Below are 20,137 nucleotides of genomic sequence, written 5' to 3'. Positions count from 1 at the left end.
TGATAGTTGAATGAGTTATAGGTTAAACTTAATAAATGTTGTATTGTGAGTTAATAGGATAGTATAGTGGGCTTGTGTTAAGGATACACAGCATCCTAGAAGCAATGCATTGAAAAGACTCCAGCTGTTAAATGGATGCAAAAAGAGCTGAATGACATGTTTTTGTGTGAGTAAAAAATGGTTTCACCATTTTGTGCAATGAGATGAGAGTAAAGGTAATTAGTTGTCCAGGGGAAAGGTGTTAACAAGACTCTATAAACTATGTGAGGATGCTGGTATTTCTTTTGCACACAATAACTCTCCACTAGTCATCTATCTTTCAAATTGAAAGGTCCAACTAAAAATAGATTTTAAGGCTATCAATGGCAGTTTCATGTATTAAACACTGGGCTATTAAAGCACTCATTCCTTTTTTCATCAACTATTGGCTCCTACAGTAGGTGTCTCAGAAAGTATACAGTAAGAGTTGCCATTCAGAGTGCAGGTTGAGCCCCACAGACTTTCAGACATTTCCAGTTTCAGCCTAGGTCACGTAATTTGCTAACCGTGACCAATATTTCCTGGGCAAAAGTGCTTAATTGGCCTTACACCACCAGGGACAGATACGCTTGAATGTCTTAAGAGTCCCCTTGGGCTGCCATTTACCAGCAATGCCTGTGATTGGTTGGGCTCCTGTAAGCCTTTCAGTGTCAGCGAAGGGTATATTACTCCACCAGTCAAGTGCTAAGTCTTCAGCACATCCGAGATTGGACTTGGTAGATCGCGTTGACAAGTGCATGTTTCTGAGGAATGCACGCCATGACAGGATGGGGGGAGTGGGATAAGACCTGTCTAAAAACCAAATATAAAATGAATAAAAGAATACCTACAGTATGATGAAAAGAATTATTAATCTTCTTCATCTGAGAGATAAAAACTCTCTGTTGAAAGGGCTTGACATCTAACAACAAAAAATCTATGTTTTATCTCAGGCCTATAAATAAGTATTTTAATTGCTATTACATTAGCTAGTCAGTTTTCAATGACAGTGATTACACAGCATGGAAGCAGGCAAAACTCATCATCCACAATCATATACCACACTGTACAAGTAGCAGAGATATAGCTGATATACAGTATACAGTATTACTGTATATTTTTGTTTTCAGTGATGGCTGAGAAAGAAATTGTACCATTAATGATTTTAACATCTCAAAGTTACAAAGCTGGTATGAAGAAGAACTGGTGCTAACTCATTTAAAAGGGTAACAATGTATTTAACGATTGTCCAGAGTTCTTTAAATGTATTCTGGGATAAATAACTATAGCGGCTCGTTTAACATTCTGATTCTATTTCATGTAAGGCATCCAAATGGAGCTCTTTTTTAGTACGTAATTTATTTTGATTTAGGTTAACGTAATCTTGTTGAAAAAAATAGAATGAAAATACAGTTAACCGGAGAGTGTTAGCTGCTTGAACAAGAATTATGGACAGTTTTTGCAGTCTTTAATTCCAAATAGGGCACAGTGAAAAAGCAATTTCATGACTGAATTAATCCCCAACGTCCAAGTGCCCTTCCTTAACTGGGCATAAATCCTAATTTGAATCTGAATGCGAAGCTGTGTGTAGGCTCTATATCCCCTTGTCGACTATAGCTGTTCGATACACTTCTAATAGACGAGTCTCTGCCCTTGCGTTCTTATTTTCCCCTTTATGGAATTAAACAGATACTACTGTATATACAGCAAGTACAAACATGATGTTACTTGACCACTATATAGATCACAGCACCAGTCCTGTTCAATTCCCATCATTACTCAAATCAAACCTGCAGGTTCCCATTTTTTCTTTTTATTTCTTTATTTTTTCTGATGTTATATTCTTTGTTCTGATATCAGTTACAAATAAACCACAGAACAGACATGATCTTAGAATTCCTATCTCTCTGTGCTTTCTTTTTTACCTTATCTATGGACCTACTGTTAAAAAAGCAAAAATGTCAAAAACTGTTTATAGGCATGAATGTCATGGGCCCCCCGTGCAGGCTGCTGTTTTAAAGTGTACATATTAATGTTTTAAATGGAGGAAGATTAATAAGCTAAAACGCCATGTAATCGTAAACAATCTGTCCCCACATGGTTAATCAGATGCATGAACCATTATCAAGGCATGACACCTGACATTCAAGGGACATCTTTTAAAGTATTTTGGTGTTGTGACATTTTTTTCTCCATTTTCTGTCCAGACAGAGCCTTAGCAAAATCTCAACATTTTAATGATGTGAAAAACATTTTGCCACATTCCTTTCAAAAGAAAAAATGGGAGATTACCACATGGTTTAAACGCAGTTTTCATTCATTTTCTACCATAAGTAGGAAGCCACAGAAATAAAGCCAAGAAGTCACCCAGGAATAAAGATAACATGGTTCAAAATATGGGTTTTAACCAAGACAGCAATACAAAGCTTCAAGACACTGTATATAGTAGCTCTGCATGGGTATCTTCAAATGGGAAAACTTATAATTATAAAACAGGAAATACATGATTCTACATAAGCGTACTATGAAGTAATAACCTTAGCAATGTCAGTTCTAAAAGAACATTTAAATGATCTTGTGTAACATCAGTCAAAGGCACTGACATATTCCTATGAGAATTACTGACAGCTCTTCCTCATCTACTCTTTTCGTAAAGGGCCCCGCACCACCTGTGTCATAAGAAATGAATTCCCCCATAGGCACATTATTGTTTTTTATTTTTATGTTTTCATGTGTGAAGATGTGAAGATTTTGCATGCTATTTAAATCCCATATATATTCTAATATAAAAAGCCTTAGATGTGCACAGTTCATATGATAATGTTGGTTTTTGCCTGTATGGAAAGGTCCAGTTTTTCATCATATATTTTTAATCTGAGACTGGCTCAGACCAAAAGTGATAATTGCAGTTAATTGCATCACATTTGTCATGGGCCATGCAACTGGCCTATCTATTACTCTGCCTCCTATATACTGTAATGTGATCATCGAACAGCTAAGCACCCCAACACATTCGCTCTTATTAACACAATAAATAACATAACTGGAGGCCAGAGGTAAGCATATTCCATTCCAGATGCCTTTTTGTAACCTTAAAATGAGCTTAAAAAATATTTTATAATATGATCTATTTTGAGCAACCAATAATCCTACCCACCAAAATTTTTCTCAACATATATATTCATCTGTTTATTCATATGCATTTATGCATCTAATAAATGTTTATTTTATTGCTTGTGGTGTTGTTTTTGTTTACATTTACCTTTAATATATCTGTTTCATATATCATGAAAACTACTCCTCTTGCTGATTTTCTGGAGCAAATAATCTGAATTCTACTGTATATCGTGTATTGTCTCTCTCACCATGTATCTAAGTTGCCCACTTAACTCCAGATGAGACCCACAGAAGAGAGAGAGAATCAAAAAGCAGAAAAACCCCTGTGATTAGCTGGATTGTAAACAGAAGAAACAGACAATGAGAGTGAAGTGAGCCATCAAAGAAAAACAGAAGCTGCTGCTGAGGATATCATGAAAGAAATGGACACATTGTTGCTTTGCCAAGTCAGATAAGCCAAATGCAGCAGCTGATCTGAAGACCATTGACCCCATTTTGTTCCTAGGGGGTGTGTGTCGCAAGTGAGTTGGTATATGACAGGATGCTTGCCTGAATGGAGGCCACTTCTACCTATCCTGATGGAGAGCTCCTGAGAGTCTGAGTGAAGGCAGGCTGAGTCTTCCTTCTCTTTGAGAGGTTTAGAGTCCCGATTTGAGATCAGGGCCGAGTGAGGGTCTTCTCCAATACCCTGAAAAAAGGAAAGATTTTAGAGAGGCTCTCAAACAAAACTTCGAAGACTCAACAAAAACATTCTCTTTATCTCACGAAACAGCACCCCCCTTTGTTTTGCCGGGTGCCTGAAGTCTCAGCATTATTGGTGAGAACTGGATCGATTATCCATCCAGTAAAACTGTCAGTTTGCAAGGAAGGGGATAATAAAAATTTTGATTTCATCTCTCAATTAGGAACTGGCGATTTCAAATGAAGAGATTGAGGATGTGTAGGCAGACTCCTTCAACCAGCCTACCTCTAAGCCAAGCAAGGGCAACACATCCCAGACTGGAGGTTCAGCACTGATTGGAAGAGGGGAGTGTTCATCATTGACGGCATCCCATACATGCCTCTTCTACCTCAGTGTTACTCAGCCAATTTACGTAACCACTTTGAGAAACCCAGTCATAGCTGAATATAGTTCAGGTGGGGAGCTGCGTCAGCATGCGTAGGCTGCAAAGGAACAAGTAATAGGTTTATTCCATGCTGAAAAAAAGAAGAAAGAGAACACAACGTTTCGGCCGTGGAGCCTTCTTCAGGTGTCACCTGAAGAAGGCTCCACGGCCGAAACGTTGTGTTCTCTTTCTTCTTTTTTTCAGCATGGAATAAACCTATTACTTGTTCCATAGCTGAATATTACAATGACTCAGGCTCAAACCCATGATGCCTGGATTCTAAAACTCAACCTGTGCTCAGGAGAGAGCCTTTACTAAAAGAGACACCCAGAAATAAAAATAAAAACAAACAAATTTAAACATTTTTCACGAAGGAGAATCATTTTCTTTAGATAGGTTTCTTCTGACGGTAAGTCTCTCTCAAATGGTACACATGGATCAGCTGACAGTCAGGCTGATTTCATGATTTGATGCCTTAGGGAATACAATTAAAAGAAAAACCTGATAAAGAGTGATGGCATACTTTAATCCATCCTGTATTTCATGCCTAAAAAGTGCAGCTCACATTGACATTAAAAAGGAAAAAACTAATCATTAAAACTGGTTTATCATTACATTTGGTTTATAAGAAATAACAGATACATATTTTTTCTTCATTGTCTTGAGCACAATACATTTATTAAAGCTTTAGTTTTTTGTAGATTCCCAAACCTGTTTGAATCAAATATACATCTTTTGCTAAACGAGACATTTCCTTGGTCATCAAAAAGCTATCCCAGCAGTTGTGCTTTTATAAACTACTCAAAAATCTTATATTTAAAACAAATTGAAAATGATACAGTAATCAAATTCAAAATTATTTGAATAGGGAATAGATGCATGTTTAATTAGCAAGAGCTGAAATTCTGGTTTGCTCTAGATAGCGATTGGCATGTTTCTAATAAAACAAATTACTGTACCATTCCAAATACGTATTTTTGCCTCTTAACGCCACCCTCACCCTCACATGTTATTACACCTCCATTTTTATGCATACTCACAGGTTTCTGCTCTTTAACAAGCTAAATTACTCCGTAAAATGAAGGAAATATCAGCGTGTTTTTTTTTTTTACCATCAGAAAAAAATTGCAGTGGGGAGAGCAACTGATGTAAAAAGCTAGTCTGAATATTTATGATGTGTCAGACTGTGAGTGTGACTCACTTCTGACTCCTTGAAGAAATCTTGGAATCCAGGCTGCCTGCCCATTCACTTGAAAATAGGAACCATCATGGCACAAGGCACTTATTAATCTGTGGGCTTTGTAAATTAACGTTCTGTTGTTTTTTTACATAGATATTTACTGTATTCTATCTATTGGTAAGATTTAGCAAGTACTGCTGCGCATAAGAAATTTGACACTCTCTTCTTATTGACATAATAAACGCTTTAAACTGAAATGAAGTAAAATCACACAAAACGTGAAACATTTTTCCAATGTAAAATTTCCAAAAGTTTATCCCAAGGTTCTTGTTAAAGGTAGCTTTTTCTAAGATGACAATTGCTGTTAAAATGCCATGCTCTTGATCCTCGACTTTCCGAGGAACAGAAGAGGGATGCAAAGCCTTAGAGTTAAATCTGGTATATAATGTCCCCCAAAACTGCTTTTTTAGGAGATTAGAATATTTAACCAATTTAGCATCTGAATAACTTCAATACTATTTTTAACATTCCCCTATCAGCAGGAAGCAGATTGCCTTGACATCAAGTGTGTTTTCCCCCCAATGAAGTACTAATATAGGGAAATCTATAATAAGGTATGGAGTGGGAATGCACACAAAGCTCTGCCAATTAACTTCAATCGTGCTATAATGAGCAATCTCGCGCTCATGTCCTTTTCTGTAACAATCAGACAGATAATTGCATCAGACTACAAAAGCCGTTATGAGATAAAAAACAGAGGGGCTTTATAATCCACAAAGAATTTCAAATACCTAAATTATCAAAATCAAACTAAAGCCAAAAAGCAAAAGCCACTGCCTGATTGGCAGAGCAATGGAAGATTCACTTCAACTGTTAAGGCAAGTTTAAAAAATCAGTATAAAACACAGAATACATTTTCTTTTCAAGTGCTTGGTCCACCTTCTCCCTGCCACACAGCCTGCCAAAATATTCACAGGTTTTGAAAGCTATTTTTCTTACGTCAGATTTGTAATATCAGATATTTGTAGAATCAAATATGACTGAGACCAACGTGCAATGATAACACAAAGAAAGGATAATCCACAGAAATTAGAATTAAAGTGTTTTCATTTTAGCATGTTCTCGATCTTTAATACAACTTTAATACAGCCAAAGGCACAATTAAATGAAGCAGCTCTGGCAATAGGACAGTATTCTTCTGCTTGTGAATTTGTACCTAATTAGATTCTGAACATGTTTTTTTCCACAGTGATATTTATTTTTTTTCTTTAATCTTTTTCATCAGGCTACTCTTATAGAGTTGATAAAGTAAAGCCTCTCAATTTCCCAGAACGTCTACATTATTCAAGTCCAGACCCTTGGTAGAATCCTGGTCTCACAGAACAAAAGGATATGGCAATTATCTATATAAAATACAACAGAAACGGATGTAAAAACTCATTGTTTTTATTTAAAATATAATAAAGACAGCAAGAGAAGTGTGTACACATCTAGCATTTTGCATAATTTTTATTTTGAATTGGAATATTTTCCAAATTGCATGGTGATGCAGTGCTTAGCATGGCTGCCTCTGCTGGGGTCCTGGGTTCAATTCTGGACTTGGGATGCTATCTGCGTGGAGTTTATACTGAATATTCTACCTGTGTTCGTGTGGGTTTCCTCCAGGTGCTCTAGCTTCCTCCCACTGTCCAGAAGATATGCTGGTAGGTTAATTGGCTTCTGGGAAAACCGGCATTTGTGTGAGTGTGTGTATGTTTGTCTGTGTGCCCTGTGAAGAATTGGCACCCTGTTCAGACTGCAACCCGCCTTGCGCCCATTGCTTGCCAGGATAGGCTCTGGCTCCCCACAACACTGAATTGGTTGAAGCTGTTAGAAAACGGATGGACAAATATTTTTTTCACTCCACACAATGGTCCAAGAAGTCCTAGATTCTCACACTGCAAACCTCTAACATTCCCCACATTGCTCTTTCTAAATACATTCTTTCTATACAGGTACTTCTATATGCTATTCTGGATATTCTCCCTGTACTCTCATCATTTGAAATGTGTGGTCATCACAAGCTCAGATTACAGTTTCCCACATTTCATGACTGAGTTGAAGAGCAGAACATTATTAAAGCCCCCTATCAGTCACACACCAACATAGTCTGATATTCAGTTTCAAAAGATGTTGACTGCTTTCCACTTACCAAGTAAATAAGATCAATTAATGTAAGATGAGATACACAAGCTTACTACATTATCTTCTTTGCTGGATAATGAATGCAGTCACCAGGTTTTGGCACATTTTAAGATTTGAAGTTACTGCTAAGGAGGACGTGGAGGTGCAATGAAGTCATTTAACTGTGGGTCTGCACCAGTTCATAGCATATGTAAGAATATATTATTCCAATGGCAACAACTAAAGCCCTTACCAACTTAAAGAGACAACTAAGACATTGCCAGCCAGGGGCAGCTATGTTTTCCAATATTGACCACTATGATCAGATAAAATGTGGTTCAGACATCTGGTGTCATTAAAAACACCGTACTAAGCTCCTGAGATTAAAGTTTTGAATCTGAATAGATTTGTCCACTTTCATCTGGAGCAGAACAATGATTGCAGAATTTCACTTCTAAATGCAACGTATTATCCCACAGCTCAGACTGTAGCTGCTCCAAGAATAAACCCATGAGACAATAAAAAATGTAGCACCAACGAAAGTATCGTGCATGGTGTTATAAAGCTTCTCTAGATAAATCAAGTTTTATTATTCCACACTGCATAACAAGGCCATGACATTCAATAATGAAATATAATAGAAACCATCTGTAATAGGTAATGTGTCATGCATTTCTGAATAACCAAACAGAAATTAGAAACAAATTACAGTCCTAAAGGGTCACATGAAATGTATATTTATCTCGAATATAAACGTGGGAATATCCACTGCAAGACAATAAATAATTTGAGTTCTTAACAAAATGCACAAAAAATAAATTAAAAGCTGTTACCTGGTGTCAAGTTTTCCATGTATTCCAAAAACATAGTAAAGCAAAAAAAAGACAAGATTTACGTTCAAATTCTGTTAAGTATGTCGAGTCACCATTTCATCTCTTTCTCTACCAAACACAGAGATGAGCATTTTTAAAACTCTATTATTTTGGTTTTCACCCTATAGCCACTGATGGGTTCATAATCATGAAACAAAAACCCTGAATCCTGAAACAAAAAAAAAAACCTTTTTAAGTCTATGGCCCAAATTGTTCTGTATAAAAAACAAATCACTAAACTTTTTTGTGAGCAATGGATTTCGTAAAAGTTTAGTTTGTTTAGTCGGATGGACAATTTTCTTTGTGCATATTGAGTCTATCTCATGTCTTCCCATTTTTTTGTACTAATATTCCATTAATATTCCACTCATTTACAGTAGATATTCAATCACTGTTATTGAAACCTAAACTGAAACCTTTTTTATCATGTGGCACTGACAAGGATATTTTCTGTTCAACAGCAATAGATAAGAACATCAGAACCACTGAAAGTAAATCAGGGGGTTAGGGAGTTAACAATCCAACAGACACATGAAAAAGAACATGCTCAGCATCTTTAATTAACCCAAGACCTGCAGGTCAGGTCCGACTAAACGTAATGAAAAGGGAAGGTCTGCCTTTGACTTTGACTACACAACAACCCTCCCACCAGTTCAGAGGAGCAGAGTGCAAGTATTCTCAGTAATGTCTCCTCATAAATCACAGAAATCAATAATCTGGAGGGAGGACAGGAAGGGAGGAGTGAGTCTGTGTCTGGTTTTATATCATCTAATCAACAATCAACAAAAGCAGGTGTCAAAGCAGGTACTAGGTTTTAAATGGTCTAGAATACAAAGCTAGTTCTACCTCCATGGTTGTCTTTTCATAATATGTAACATTTGTTTTTTTTTAGTTCCTAAGTACTCCTCATTATTTGAACAAAGAGTTACATCCGTTTGTGTTCTGTGTAAGCTTGCATTCATTTTGTTTGTAAATTGAACGGAGATACTGTAAAGAGTACAAGAAAGGAGGATTATTTAACTATTATTTCAATACCCAATTCCTCTAGCACACCAGGACCTGTACTTTTTTCCTCTTTTTGATAATTAATGAGGCAGGATAGCAGGGGCTGCAATGTTGCTTATCTGCACACAATGATATTCAATCAGCACAGTTAAAAAAACCAGAAAGATTTTTAAAGCTTCTCTATCACCATGCAAAATAAAATCAAGAGTAAGAAAGAAAATGTACATATACCATTGGTGGCTCAAATTAACCAAGGAGAACTTCTGTCCGTGAATTAAAGTCTTAATTTCCCTTGCCTTATTCTACCGTATCTTGACTTCATTTCACAGGGTTTTCATCCATCACACAAAGACAGATAAACTCTGAACTGTAGAAAAAGGACATGAATTTTACTTAATGAAACACAAATGCCTCTTGCAAATACTGTCAAACTGAAAGTGATTATAATCAGCATTATCATCTGGTCATTCCTGATTTTTATTTCACTGGTCTTTAGGGGGGTTCTATCATATCCTTTAAGTTTTCAATAATAGCTTAGTTTTAGAGAAATTAACAAATACATGCACAGATGAAAACTAAAGAATTAATTCCAAATAAGTAAAAATACAACGACCTTACTAGAGCAGCATCATTGCTTTACATTTCAGTGTCTGTAAAACAATATTGTGAAAAACAGTGACTATCCAAATAACAATTATTGCATTTAGAGTTGAGTAGTACGCATGAGATTTAAAAAAAACTGTTTGCACTTGCCTCAGAATTTTTATTCTGATCAGACCCAAGTAGCAAATTAAAATCCATACAGCATAAATGAGGCTGAGAGAGACTTGATCACGACGAAGGGAAATGGAAATAAAATTGATCTTTATAATTGGGGGGCAGAATAGGGTATTGTGTCGAGGCTCAGTGTCTGCACTAATTTAAGGACTCTACCTTGAAGCAAAACTGCACTGACAACATTCACACTGAGAGTCAGGCAGGGCCATGTGGAGGGGACACAGTGTAACCAGACCAGAGGCTGAAGATAGCAGTGGTTATCTTCACCAGCTGCGACTAAGATGTGTCATCCTTTTATTATTTATTCTGTTTCTTTAGTCAGGTTCCCCTTAACTGTGCTGTGGCACAGCTGGATTATTCCAGTTCTTATGGTTCCACTCCTGAAGAGAAAAGGCCTTGTGTCTTCCTCACTCCTCGATGCTTGCTACCTTGCTATCTTGAGGTTTGAGCTGAAGAGGAGCTTAGGAAGATGACCATAAATGCCTGAAATCGAACCAAAACCCACCAAGGAGATTCATGTCACTCTGGAAACCAGCTCTAAAAGGAGGCTGTACTGCAAAGTCAAAGGCTTAGAAAATGAGAGGAGATTTGACTAGAGTTTTCAAAGAGAATATTAAAGGAATATTTAAGAAATATTTAAAGGAAATATATAAGAATGCCCAAATCAGTTACATGAACTTCAGTTATGTGAACATAACAAACTAACACAGAGTTATGTTAAAAAACAATTTCAGACTGACAAAGCCATTCTCACAAAACAACCAACACCCGGAAAAGTCTGAGATGGAGGAATCCATTTAAGCTTGATGTGGCGATAGAATCGGAAAATCACAATGGACTAAATGACCTGTTCCCATCACAAATTTGTCTAATGTTCATATTCCACAACAGGGCAGCTGGGACCTTACTTCACAAGAGTGGAGGCACAGATGCTAGCTAGCTGAATGTTAAGCCAAGCATTTTTGAAAATGAAAACTTTTTCACCCCGAAATTCTTGAAAAAAGGGGTCTTCACTCCTTGTCAACTGCACTGTAATGAAGTTTTGTTAAAGACTTTTCATTTCACATGCATTGTTTCACAGGTCTTTGACAGCAAACATAAGCTTCTTGTGGCTATTCTGCTTTTTACTGTAGAACGCTGATGGCTTCTGTACCACATGAGGAGAGCACTTCAAATATCAAAGACAATATCCCAACCCAATCCCAGATCACTCCTAAGCAAAGAAATCATACAGTGCAGTGTACCCCAAAAAATCCTTTAAGCATTTTAAACTCACTACAGGTGCTTATATAATATTGTTTCTTGCATATGACTTTTTCTAATTGCATTGCTTCAAAGTGCAAAACCGTTCATACTGTGTGGGAGGGGAACTAACTCCTATGTGCAAGTACATAAGACACTAAATTCAGATGACCTTTGAGAATCCTAAATGGATGCACTCAAGTTATTGATATTTTCTTCATATTAATAGCCACCTTTTACAAAGCTTAACGTAAAAGCTGGAAATTTATCAACACAGCCATCCTTAATGATGCTGAAAGAGATCTTCAATGTCTTACTCGATGGCTAATTCTACTAAATGATGTTCTTATACTGTAGAAGCCATATTCATCAACTGCTTCAGCTTCTTCACCACACTAAATTATCCTTATTCATCCCAGCAATGTCCTATCAGCACCGGCAAGATCAAAAGCAATTATCCTAGTTAACTGAATTATCTCTACCTTTATATAAGAGGCTGTGCAATTCAAAAGTGCTATTATCTTGTATATAAAAGATTAAAGATAAATATAACAGTTTTAATTTAAAATAGAAAATTGGTAAGAAGCAAAAATGTTTTATACTGAAATATTTTAAACAATTTGATTAGATCACTTGTATACATTTTATAAAGATAAATGTGATTAAAACATTGAAAAAATAACTGCACAATTTAAATTAGCCTTTTCTAGCATTTCCCTAAAATAACACAGCTAAATCGAAATAGTATGAAATAAATAAGATCAGACTTGCAATCCATGCAATATTCTGCAATTCTGCCCATAAAAGATGTCTAATAAGTGTACCGCTGACCAATGAAATTTGGCATGTATGCAAATTAGACCATGAAAAATATTCCCATGGACACATACACACCAGAGGGCGCTAACATCAGCAGAGTTCATAGAGTGCACAGTGTTCCATGTGTATAATTTACAACAGAGCAGCATGGCATACTCTGTGGTTATCAACTTGCTATAATGCATATTAAAAGGCTCTTGGGACCGTTGCATTGCAGTGTACAAAATTAAGATGGAAAAAAAACCTTTTATGTTGTATGCAAGATTTAAATGATTAAAACATTAGTGGTTACAGGCTGGTTCAAAACGAAAAGCCTTCTCTAAGCTGTGTAGAAACTCAAGCGTAGTGGTAAATTCTGTGGAAATTGTCATAATGATAGATTTTAATTATATTTGTCTGTAGGCAACACTTGCTCCATAGCATTGACATACTGCACAGATGCCAATGTTTTCTGCAGGATTAATATTGTTACTCAGCTGGGCCACTGGATATGCTGTGGTGTTGATTTGAAGGCTTTAGAAATGTTCCACAAAACAGTATTTTTTTTTTCTTGCCTAAAGTAATTGTTGCATTTTTTGCAGATAATGTAGTAAACTATTTCTTTAGTTGTGTATGTAAAAAGTTACTGTTATCTTAAAAGTATAAGATCACGGATTGTGATCGATGATCTAGAGCTTTTGATCTTTCTGAAGGAATTAATATATTTGCAGGTGGAACATCCTGGTCTATTTTTTGTGTGCATCAGAAATGCGCATCATGCCATCCTTAGCTAATACAGATATTTTTCAGGTCATGATATTTCCATTTAATATTTCACCTTGTGTACAAATTTGCTGAACTTCACATTAAGTGGGAAAAAACAGAGCAGTTGTGAGACTGAGAAAATAAATCATCAGGTAACAAAGAAAGCTGAGCTCAGACCCAGAATGGAATGTCCACTGTGAACTGACTTGTTTTGTATCCAGTGTTTCCATATGCAGCAGTTTCAAAACACACTGTGATTGCTGACCAAGAAAAGACAACATTGTTGGAATAAACTATGGCCTTACTGATGGCTGATGGCCACTTGCACCAACACTATACCATGAAAATGAGGCTGAAAACTAAATTGACGGGCAATTAAAATGCAAACAGGGGTAAGGAAGTAGCCGGTGATTAATTTCCTAAAGGAATTATTAGAAAAATAAAAGGGACTTACAAAGCCCACAGGGGTGTGTCTCATCTATATTCTATTATTATGTAAATTAAAGTCCAAAAGCTTATGCTCATCAACAGACTATCTGTAATTTTGCAGCTTTCATTCACCAAAACTAAAGGTTAGATAATTACAGTGGACACTGATGATAATTATATTTCAGCTTCATTTATGGACACCCTTTTTTAAAAAAAGCTGATGTCAATATAAGATGTCAATATATCAAAGGCAAACTTTTAGGTTCTGTATATTTGGAAATACCCGCACACATGTGCTGGCCTACATACTGTTTAAAAATAATGCATCTTGAAACTGTACGTATGGCACTATTTTGTTTACTGTCTTCCTATGATAATAAGACCTACTGACACATGAACATTGCTATTCAGATCCTTCTCCTTCGTAAATGGAGTTAATCTTTAACTAAACCCTTTTCAAAATTGGTGTCAATGAAAAACCAAGCTGATAACTGTTATCAAAGATAAACCACTGGATTCCACTTTACTAGACATTATTTTTCAGTTTAAAATGGACAAAAAATTAAGTCCACGGGTGTTATTCATTTCATTTATCAATATTTGGTTGATGCTATTGGTGTGCAATATACTTGAGTAATACAAGTGACTTGCTCCAGAGTACAACAGCAGTATCAAACCCAGGGTTTGAACTCATGTCTAGTCACAAGTCCAGAGCCTTAACCAATATTCCATACTCTTGCCTATGGCCTATATTAGTACATAAGCACCCAATTTGAAATTGCCAACTCTTAAGAATTGTACTGCTTAGCATTAACTCTCTCACCTGCCTGGAGATAATCAGACCTGCATACACACTCCTCTGACACACTCACCTGCAGAATGCCTTCTGTCATTTGACATGCTGCAAGTTCCACGGAGTTAGAACTGACTGGTGGAGTGATGTTGCTATTTCAGTGGTTCCCAATGCTGGTCCTGGTGACTCACACACTTCTTGGTTTTTGTTCTAGCTGAGCCCTCAGTTACACAATCAATTCCTTAATTAACTTCATAATAAGAAGATTAATGTGAACTGGTTGTTTCCATCTCTTAAACATGGGGGAGCGTTTAAGTGCTGTATTTTGTAAGTGAACCCCCCTAATCCTGACTCAAAAGCCCCCCAGTTTACCCAGAAACATCATGAAATACCGTGCTTATCTTCTGTCTTCCACCTGACAGACCGCAGTACTCTTCCTGTTTGGCACAAGTCTGAGACCTGTCTTGGTAGAGTCTGATCCCTTTATAATTCAGATTTTATCATTCTGGAACAGACAGCTGGGTTGACAGACAGAGAAACAGCTCTCAAGTTTTAAAATGGCATGTGGGTTGACTCGCGCCTTGGGGTAGAATCAGCAAATTGTCCCACACGTCACTCGAGCCTGTCCTAACCGCCTCAAGATCTGCAGTGTACAAGCTGTCAAGATACTGCCAAATCCTGTTAGTCAACCAGAATCTACATTTAGAGGAGAGCAGCTAGTAGGAAGATAGAGCCAAAAGAGGTCAACCAACCAGTTACAACATAATTTTTCAAATACTCATTCATAAATAGCCGCAGGAGGCTTCAATGTTATTGAGATGTTTTGCTTAAATGTTAGACCTACAGAAACTGTAAAAAAGGCCTGTCTTTCCCTTTTGTTTTAAATGTCAAATGACTGGCATACAGAGGGCCAATTCATCCTTTCTAGCATCAGAAATACTGATGTCCCACCCCATAGCTATAAAACAGGATACTCCCATACCGTTCAGTTCCAGTGAACTGTATCAAATGTCACATGCTGTGGCATCTTGGACGCAAAGAGCTGACACTGAACAAGAAAGGAGTTTTAAAGAAAAGAGGGGTGCTTTCAGATTTACATTGCTTGCAAAAAATACTGCTCCTGGGAGACAAGCACTGAAGCCACAGGCAAAAATCTCATGGCCAGTCGCATGAATGACAAACCAGCAAGGACTACTTTGTGACAGCTTTGATCCCATCTGAAGAGTTAGTCTGGGAAAGCTCGTTAGTAAAAGAGAACATATGATGTCAAACTCAATTTTACCTGCAGCTGTTTTGAAAATTGATATTTGATTCACAACCCAGGCACAATATGGTGCATGCATTATATATTTATTTTTTTAGGAACATTAATCAACACAAGACAGCAAGCTAAAAGGGCAAGCTAAAAGGCCTTAGATGTACAGTATTATGAACACACTTGATTAATAAAGGCATAACTGATAAATCTTTTTTATGTCTATCTTTTTAGGAAACTAAAAATGTCCATTAATACAACCAATGAATTATACTTATACTTTTTGATTAAAATATTACATATGCAACATGTTTTAAGAGAATAGTGATTTTCAGTGTTTTTTTCTATTGAACATTTTTCACAAGTTTAAAAACAACATTCTGTAATGCATGGCATGTGCTCTCAATTACAAAGTATATGTGTACAATTTAGAGAATTCAATGAAAAATTCCACAATAATGTATTTTTGCTGTTTTTTAACTTAAAACATAACAGAGTTGGGACATAACACTATAATCATCTCTCTGGCCTAAGATTACACTGTAAATTATACAGATCTGACAGGACAGTTTATAGCAAGCTGGGGTATGTGAAAAAGAAATTCCTAATGCAAGAAATTGTATATGGCTAATAAAGTGATCTTAGCTACAGTACACACCCGTTCCTTACAAGAACATCAGGTATATAAAAAGTGAGGGGCATGCACAATAAGATAATAGGATATTAAGGTAGGAACATTTTTTCTCCTGAAAAGACTCAATTATTTAACTCTGGTTTCATGGCTACACCTTCAGACACTTCAATAAATTGTCTAGTGTTCTTGAGAGAGAATGAGAAAATGTGCATGTTTCAGCTCCTCTGGACACCTGGAGATCACAGCACACTGCATGACTCAACCATTTCCACTTGGCTCAACCACTCCATTGACTGGACCGTCAGCCCACTAATTATCAAGAGCTGGTAAAGAAACTGACCTAGAACTGTCCCTCAGGAGCCTGATAAAATACTACCAAATTCCCTCTTCTCTAGAGGTAATAAAACGCACTTAAGAAAGTAGCCCTAATATCTGTTACACTGTCACAATCTGTAGATCTCAAACTCATAGCCCAGACGGTAATAAAAAGAGGGAAAAAGAGATTTGCCAATCATCTTGAACCACAAGATGACAGTTGCTGTGGCAACTAGTGAAATGCTTCTCTGTGAAGGCTGGCATTAATGAGTGGGTTTTGCCACAGGTGGGAATTATATATTAATTTTCCAGGAGAGGATATAGAGAACAAAATATATCAAATGGACACACAGACTGATGATTACCAAAGATAACTACTGCATAAATGGACTCGCTGGTAAGGCTGCCTTCAACTTACAGCACCCTGAAGAGTAACTGCCAGGTGGACACACACACTGAATTGACAGATGGTAGAAGGGATTTTTCATATGGAAGTTGTTTCAAGTTATTTTAATGAACACATAGCCTTGAACAAAGTAGGTCAACAAAAAATATTGCAATCTGTCACCACAAACTACATACTGTAGTTATCTAAAACTTTTAGTTCACTATTACTTTTTAATTAAAAGTCGGGGGTAAAGAAACATTTTATTAGCATTACAGATATAAACAGCTAACCTGTCATTATTTTAGCATTTTCAGATAACTTTTTCATTTTAATTTCAATGTTCCTTCCAGCTGGTGTCTTTCAATCATTACAACATGATAAAAAAACAACACAAAAGTTTGTTACTTCTTCTGAGAGACACAAAGAGTTAGTATTGCTGTAATGATCTTGCTTTGTGTTACGTTAGCGCATAGCAGAATCAAGTGTTGCACAAGCAGACTACAAACTTTTCAAACCAGCTCATTGGCAAGAGCTGGTCAATTTCACTTGCGCATCTGTGTTGTACTGAGGTATGATCTACATTTAGAGAGGCTGTAGGCTAATGAAACAATCTGTGGTCTGTTCATGAAGGACAAGGCTGAACATAACACTGTGCAGCCCAGCCTGTTTTGTGGAACTAAATATTAATCATGGGGTCACACCTATATTAAATTCTGAAACAAAACAGAGATTACTTCTTATTTAGTTAGGGCCCGAAAAGAGAAAATTAAATTGAAAAGTAAATTTGGTGTTTTTTAAGAGGGGGACTGCAGCTATGTTCATGAAAGGCATTTAATATTTGTAAAACACACCCAGATATAATACGATGTTTTAAAGATGTAACACAGGACTATATTTAGGTAAAAACCATATGGAGGGCTATCTGCTCTAACATGTATTACTTTGAATGGTCCATGAAAAAATAAAATTACTCGTATTAACAAATAAAAATATTTTAAATCAGAGGTCGAGGGATATTGTGCCAGACAGCAAGCTTAAACCAATGTTACACAGTAAAAAATATATTTTCACATTTGAATTGTAATTATGAATATAGTGAGAATACTCTGTTTACCTTTTCATGGTATCATATTGAGCATAATGACCCTGTAAGGGAACTGAAGTAGGCAGGGCCAATTCTGAATTATATTTTCATGGAGATCATATTACAAAAAACAATTCCAAGTGTGGTTTGAGCAAGTAATATTATGTTATTAGTGGACATACTGTACAGAACCATCCATCTTATTTTATGGCATTCCCAGATATATGCAATGCAGCATACCAAACATTTCTAAATGATTAAAAAAGATTTATCTGAGACACATTGACTTGTCAGGATTTTCTGGACGGTTTTCATCACGTCTCACTCTGCAAGACCTATTTTCCCCAGAGTACAATTCCCATAAAAGAAAGACTGTTTTGACTGCCGCAGAATATGCAGAGTTAGACTTAACTAATTAAAATCCACAGTCCTGTGAAGGAAATAATGGACTGGGCTGTGGTACTAGACCACAGTGAAGGCAAAGCAGATTTCTCAGGAACTAGATTCTCTGATATATTAACAAGTCTCTACTTTTGCTTGTAGGCATAATAGAAGGACCCAGGCTTCAACACCCGACACCCTCCTGATTTTGAACCTAAAAGAAGCAAAGGGCTGCATTATAATTGAGATATTAAAAGGAACAGCCAGTTTCTACTGTAAATCAATACCAGCAGCTTTAGCAGTAAGCTCCTAATTAATGTAACAGTAAACATTCTAAGAAAATACCAGGCACTATTAAAATATTCAGATATCACTAACACGGACTTCAGTGCTACTGACCACCTGGATTGATCCTCCACAAGAGATGAGGTCCTGAGATGTGGCCATCACAGGAGAAGACAGTGCCCATGTCTAGAGACCTGTCTCATGTTTTTTATCCTCACAGGTAATCAAGCCCAGCAAAGGACATCTATATTTAGAAAGGCTTCTCTTGCTGTTAGGTATGGCTAGAACTTTATTTCTTCACGTTAGCCTTCTGATTGAAAAAGTATGTGCACACTGACTCCAAACTAGAAAGGAAAGCACAAACCTTCATTCAGACAAGTTTCTTCACATACAATCAACAGGAATGTCTTTAGACCTGAGTAACTTCAAAAAAGGATTATTGCGCAGGTCCGCTTCATTGAAGCCTCACTGACTATACAGTCTCGGCACATGAATTTGCCCCTTAAAGACCTTTGCAATAACACTCCTCAATGAAAAGTGTGTTAGTCTCCTGCATAATAAATCCATTCTACCAGACAGCTGAACAATAACAGACACAGCTTGATTCTGTACACCTGCTTATCATTCCAGGGCATCTAAATTCTATTTATTGCATCCATAAGCTTTAATCTGCTGTCGCTGAGGCAAACTTGTGAAAACTGGAATGGTCTTAAAGGCTCATTTTCAAACATCCTTTATAAATGTGTTTTATACATCTTCAGAAAAGCTAAAGTACTTAAAGTGTCATGCATGAAACACCCATGTAACAGTGATTATGTAAATCCATTTAAAAAATATACAAATATTTACAGAATGCATTTTATGAAAACTGAAGAACACAGAAAATAGTTTTAACCCTGCAATTAGCTCTGTTTAAAAGGATTAACCCACTAGCCTGGGGAAAAGGCCTCAAGGGTGGCTCAGGTCAAAGTAGGTAAGTGGAGGTAATGCTGGAGCTGTTTACAACAGAAGTCCTCCACATCACTCATGCTGACCACTGGGGTGGGCTTAGCTGATTTGCATTACCTCCCTTTGAAAAGATTGCACAGAGAGTCGCTTGGGTCCAGAATAAGGGAGTCTTTACAGGGTTTTACTATTAATTATTTGAATAAGCATATTTCACCTGCTTCCTTGCACTGGCTCCCTGCAGATTTCATGATAAGATTCAAAATACTGCTTCTCGCCTTTTACGAGTTTGAACAGTTCGGCTCCTGACTACATCAACGAACTATTAACCCTCTATACACCTACATGGCATTTTGACTCCTCAGACTGGCCTCTTTCAGTGCCCAATAAGGATCTCTGAACCCAGGCAGAATGATCTACCAGTACAGTTAAATTCCTCTTTTAGTTTGTGTGTAACTTGTCTCCTCTGATTGTTCTACAGTGCCTTAAGATGATGTTCCATAAAAAAATATAATTATTATTGTTGTTACTGTTATTGTTAAGCTACTGTTAAAATTATAATTAAACTACAACTCAACAATTTCA

The 20,137-nt window shown here is 36.7% G+C and overlaps 1 protein-coding gene across 5 annotated transcripts in view; it reads right to left on the bottom strand.

Annotated features, from left to right (window-relative positions):
* The window catches only part of slc39a11 (solute carrier family 39, member 11), a 185,976-nt gene that overhangs the window by 102,096 nt on the left and 63,743 nt on the right, over window positions 1-20,137 (bottom strand). For 4 of the 5 annotated variants that reach the window (XM_088599740.1, XM_088599742.1, XM_088599745.1 and 1 more), the window contains one exon: window positions 3,685-3,823. In XM_088599740.1, coding sequence (XP_088455866.1) covers window positions 3,685-3,823 — 139 coding nt within the window. The remainder of the gene's footprint in view (window positions 1-3,684; window positions 3,824-20,137) is intronic. The other variant, XM_088599741.1, reaches the window with a different exon arrangement.

This window comes from Lepisosteus platostomus, chromosome 11 (assembly GCF_059453375.1).
Source record: "Lepisosteus platostomus isolate fLepPlt1 chromosome 11, fLepPlt1.hap1, whole genome shotgun sequence".
NCBI lineage: Eukaryota > Metazoa > Chordata > Actinopteri > Semionotiformes > Lepisosteidae > Lepisosteus > Lepisosteus platostomus.
This window is presented reverse-complemented; position numbering and strand designations above follow the sequence as displayed.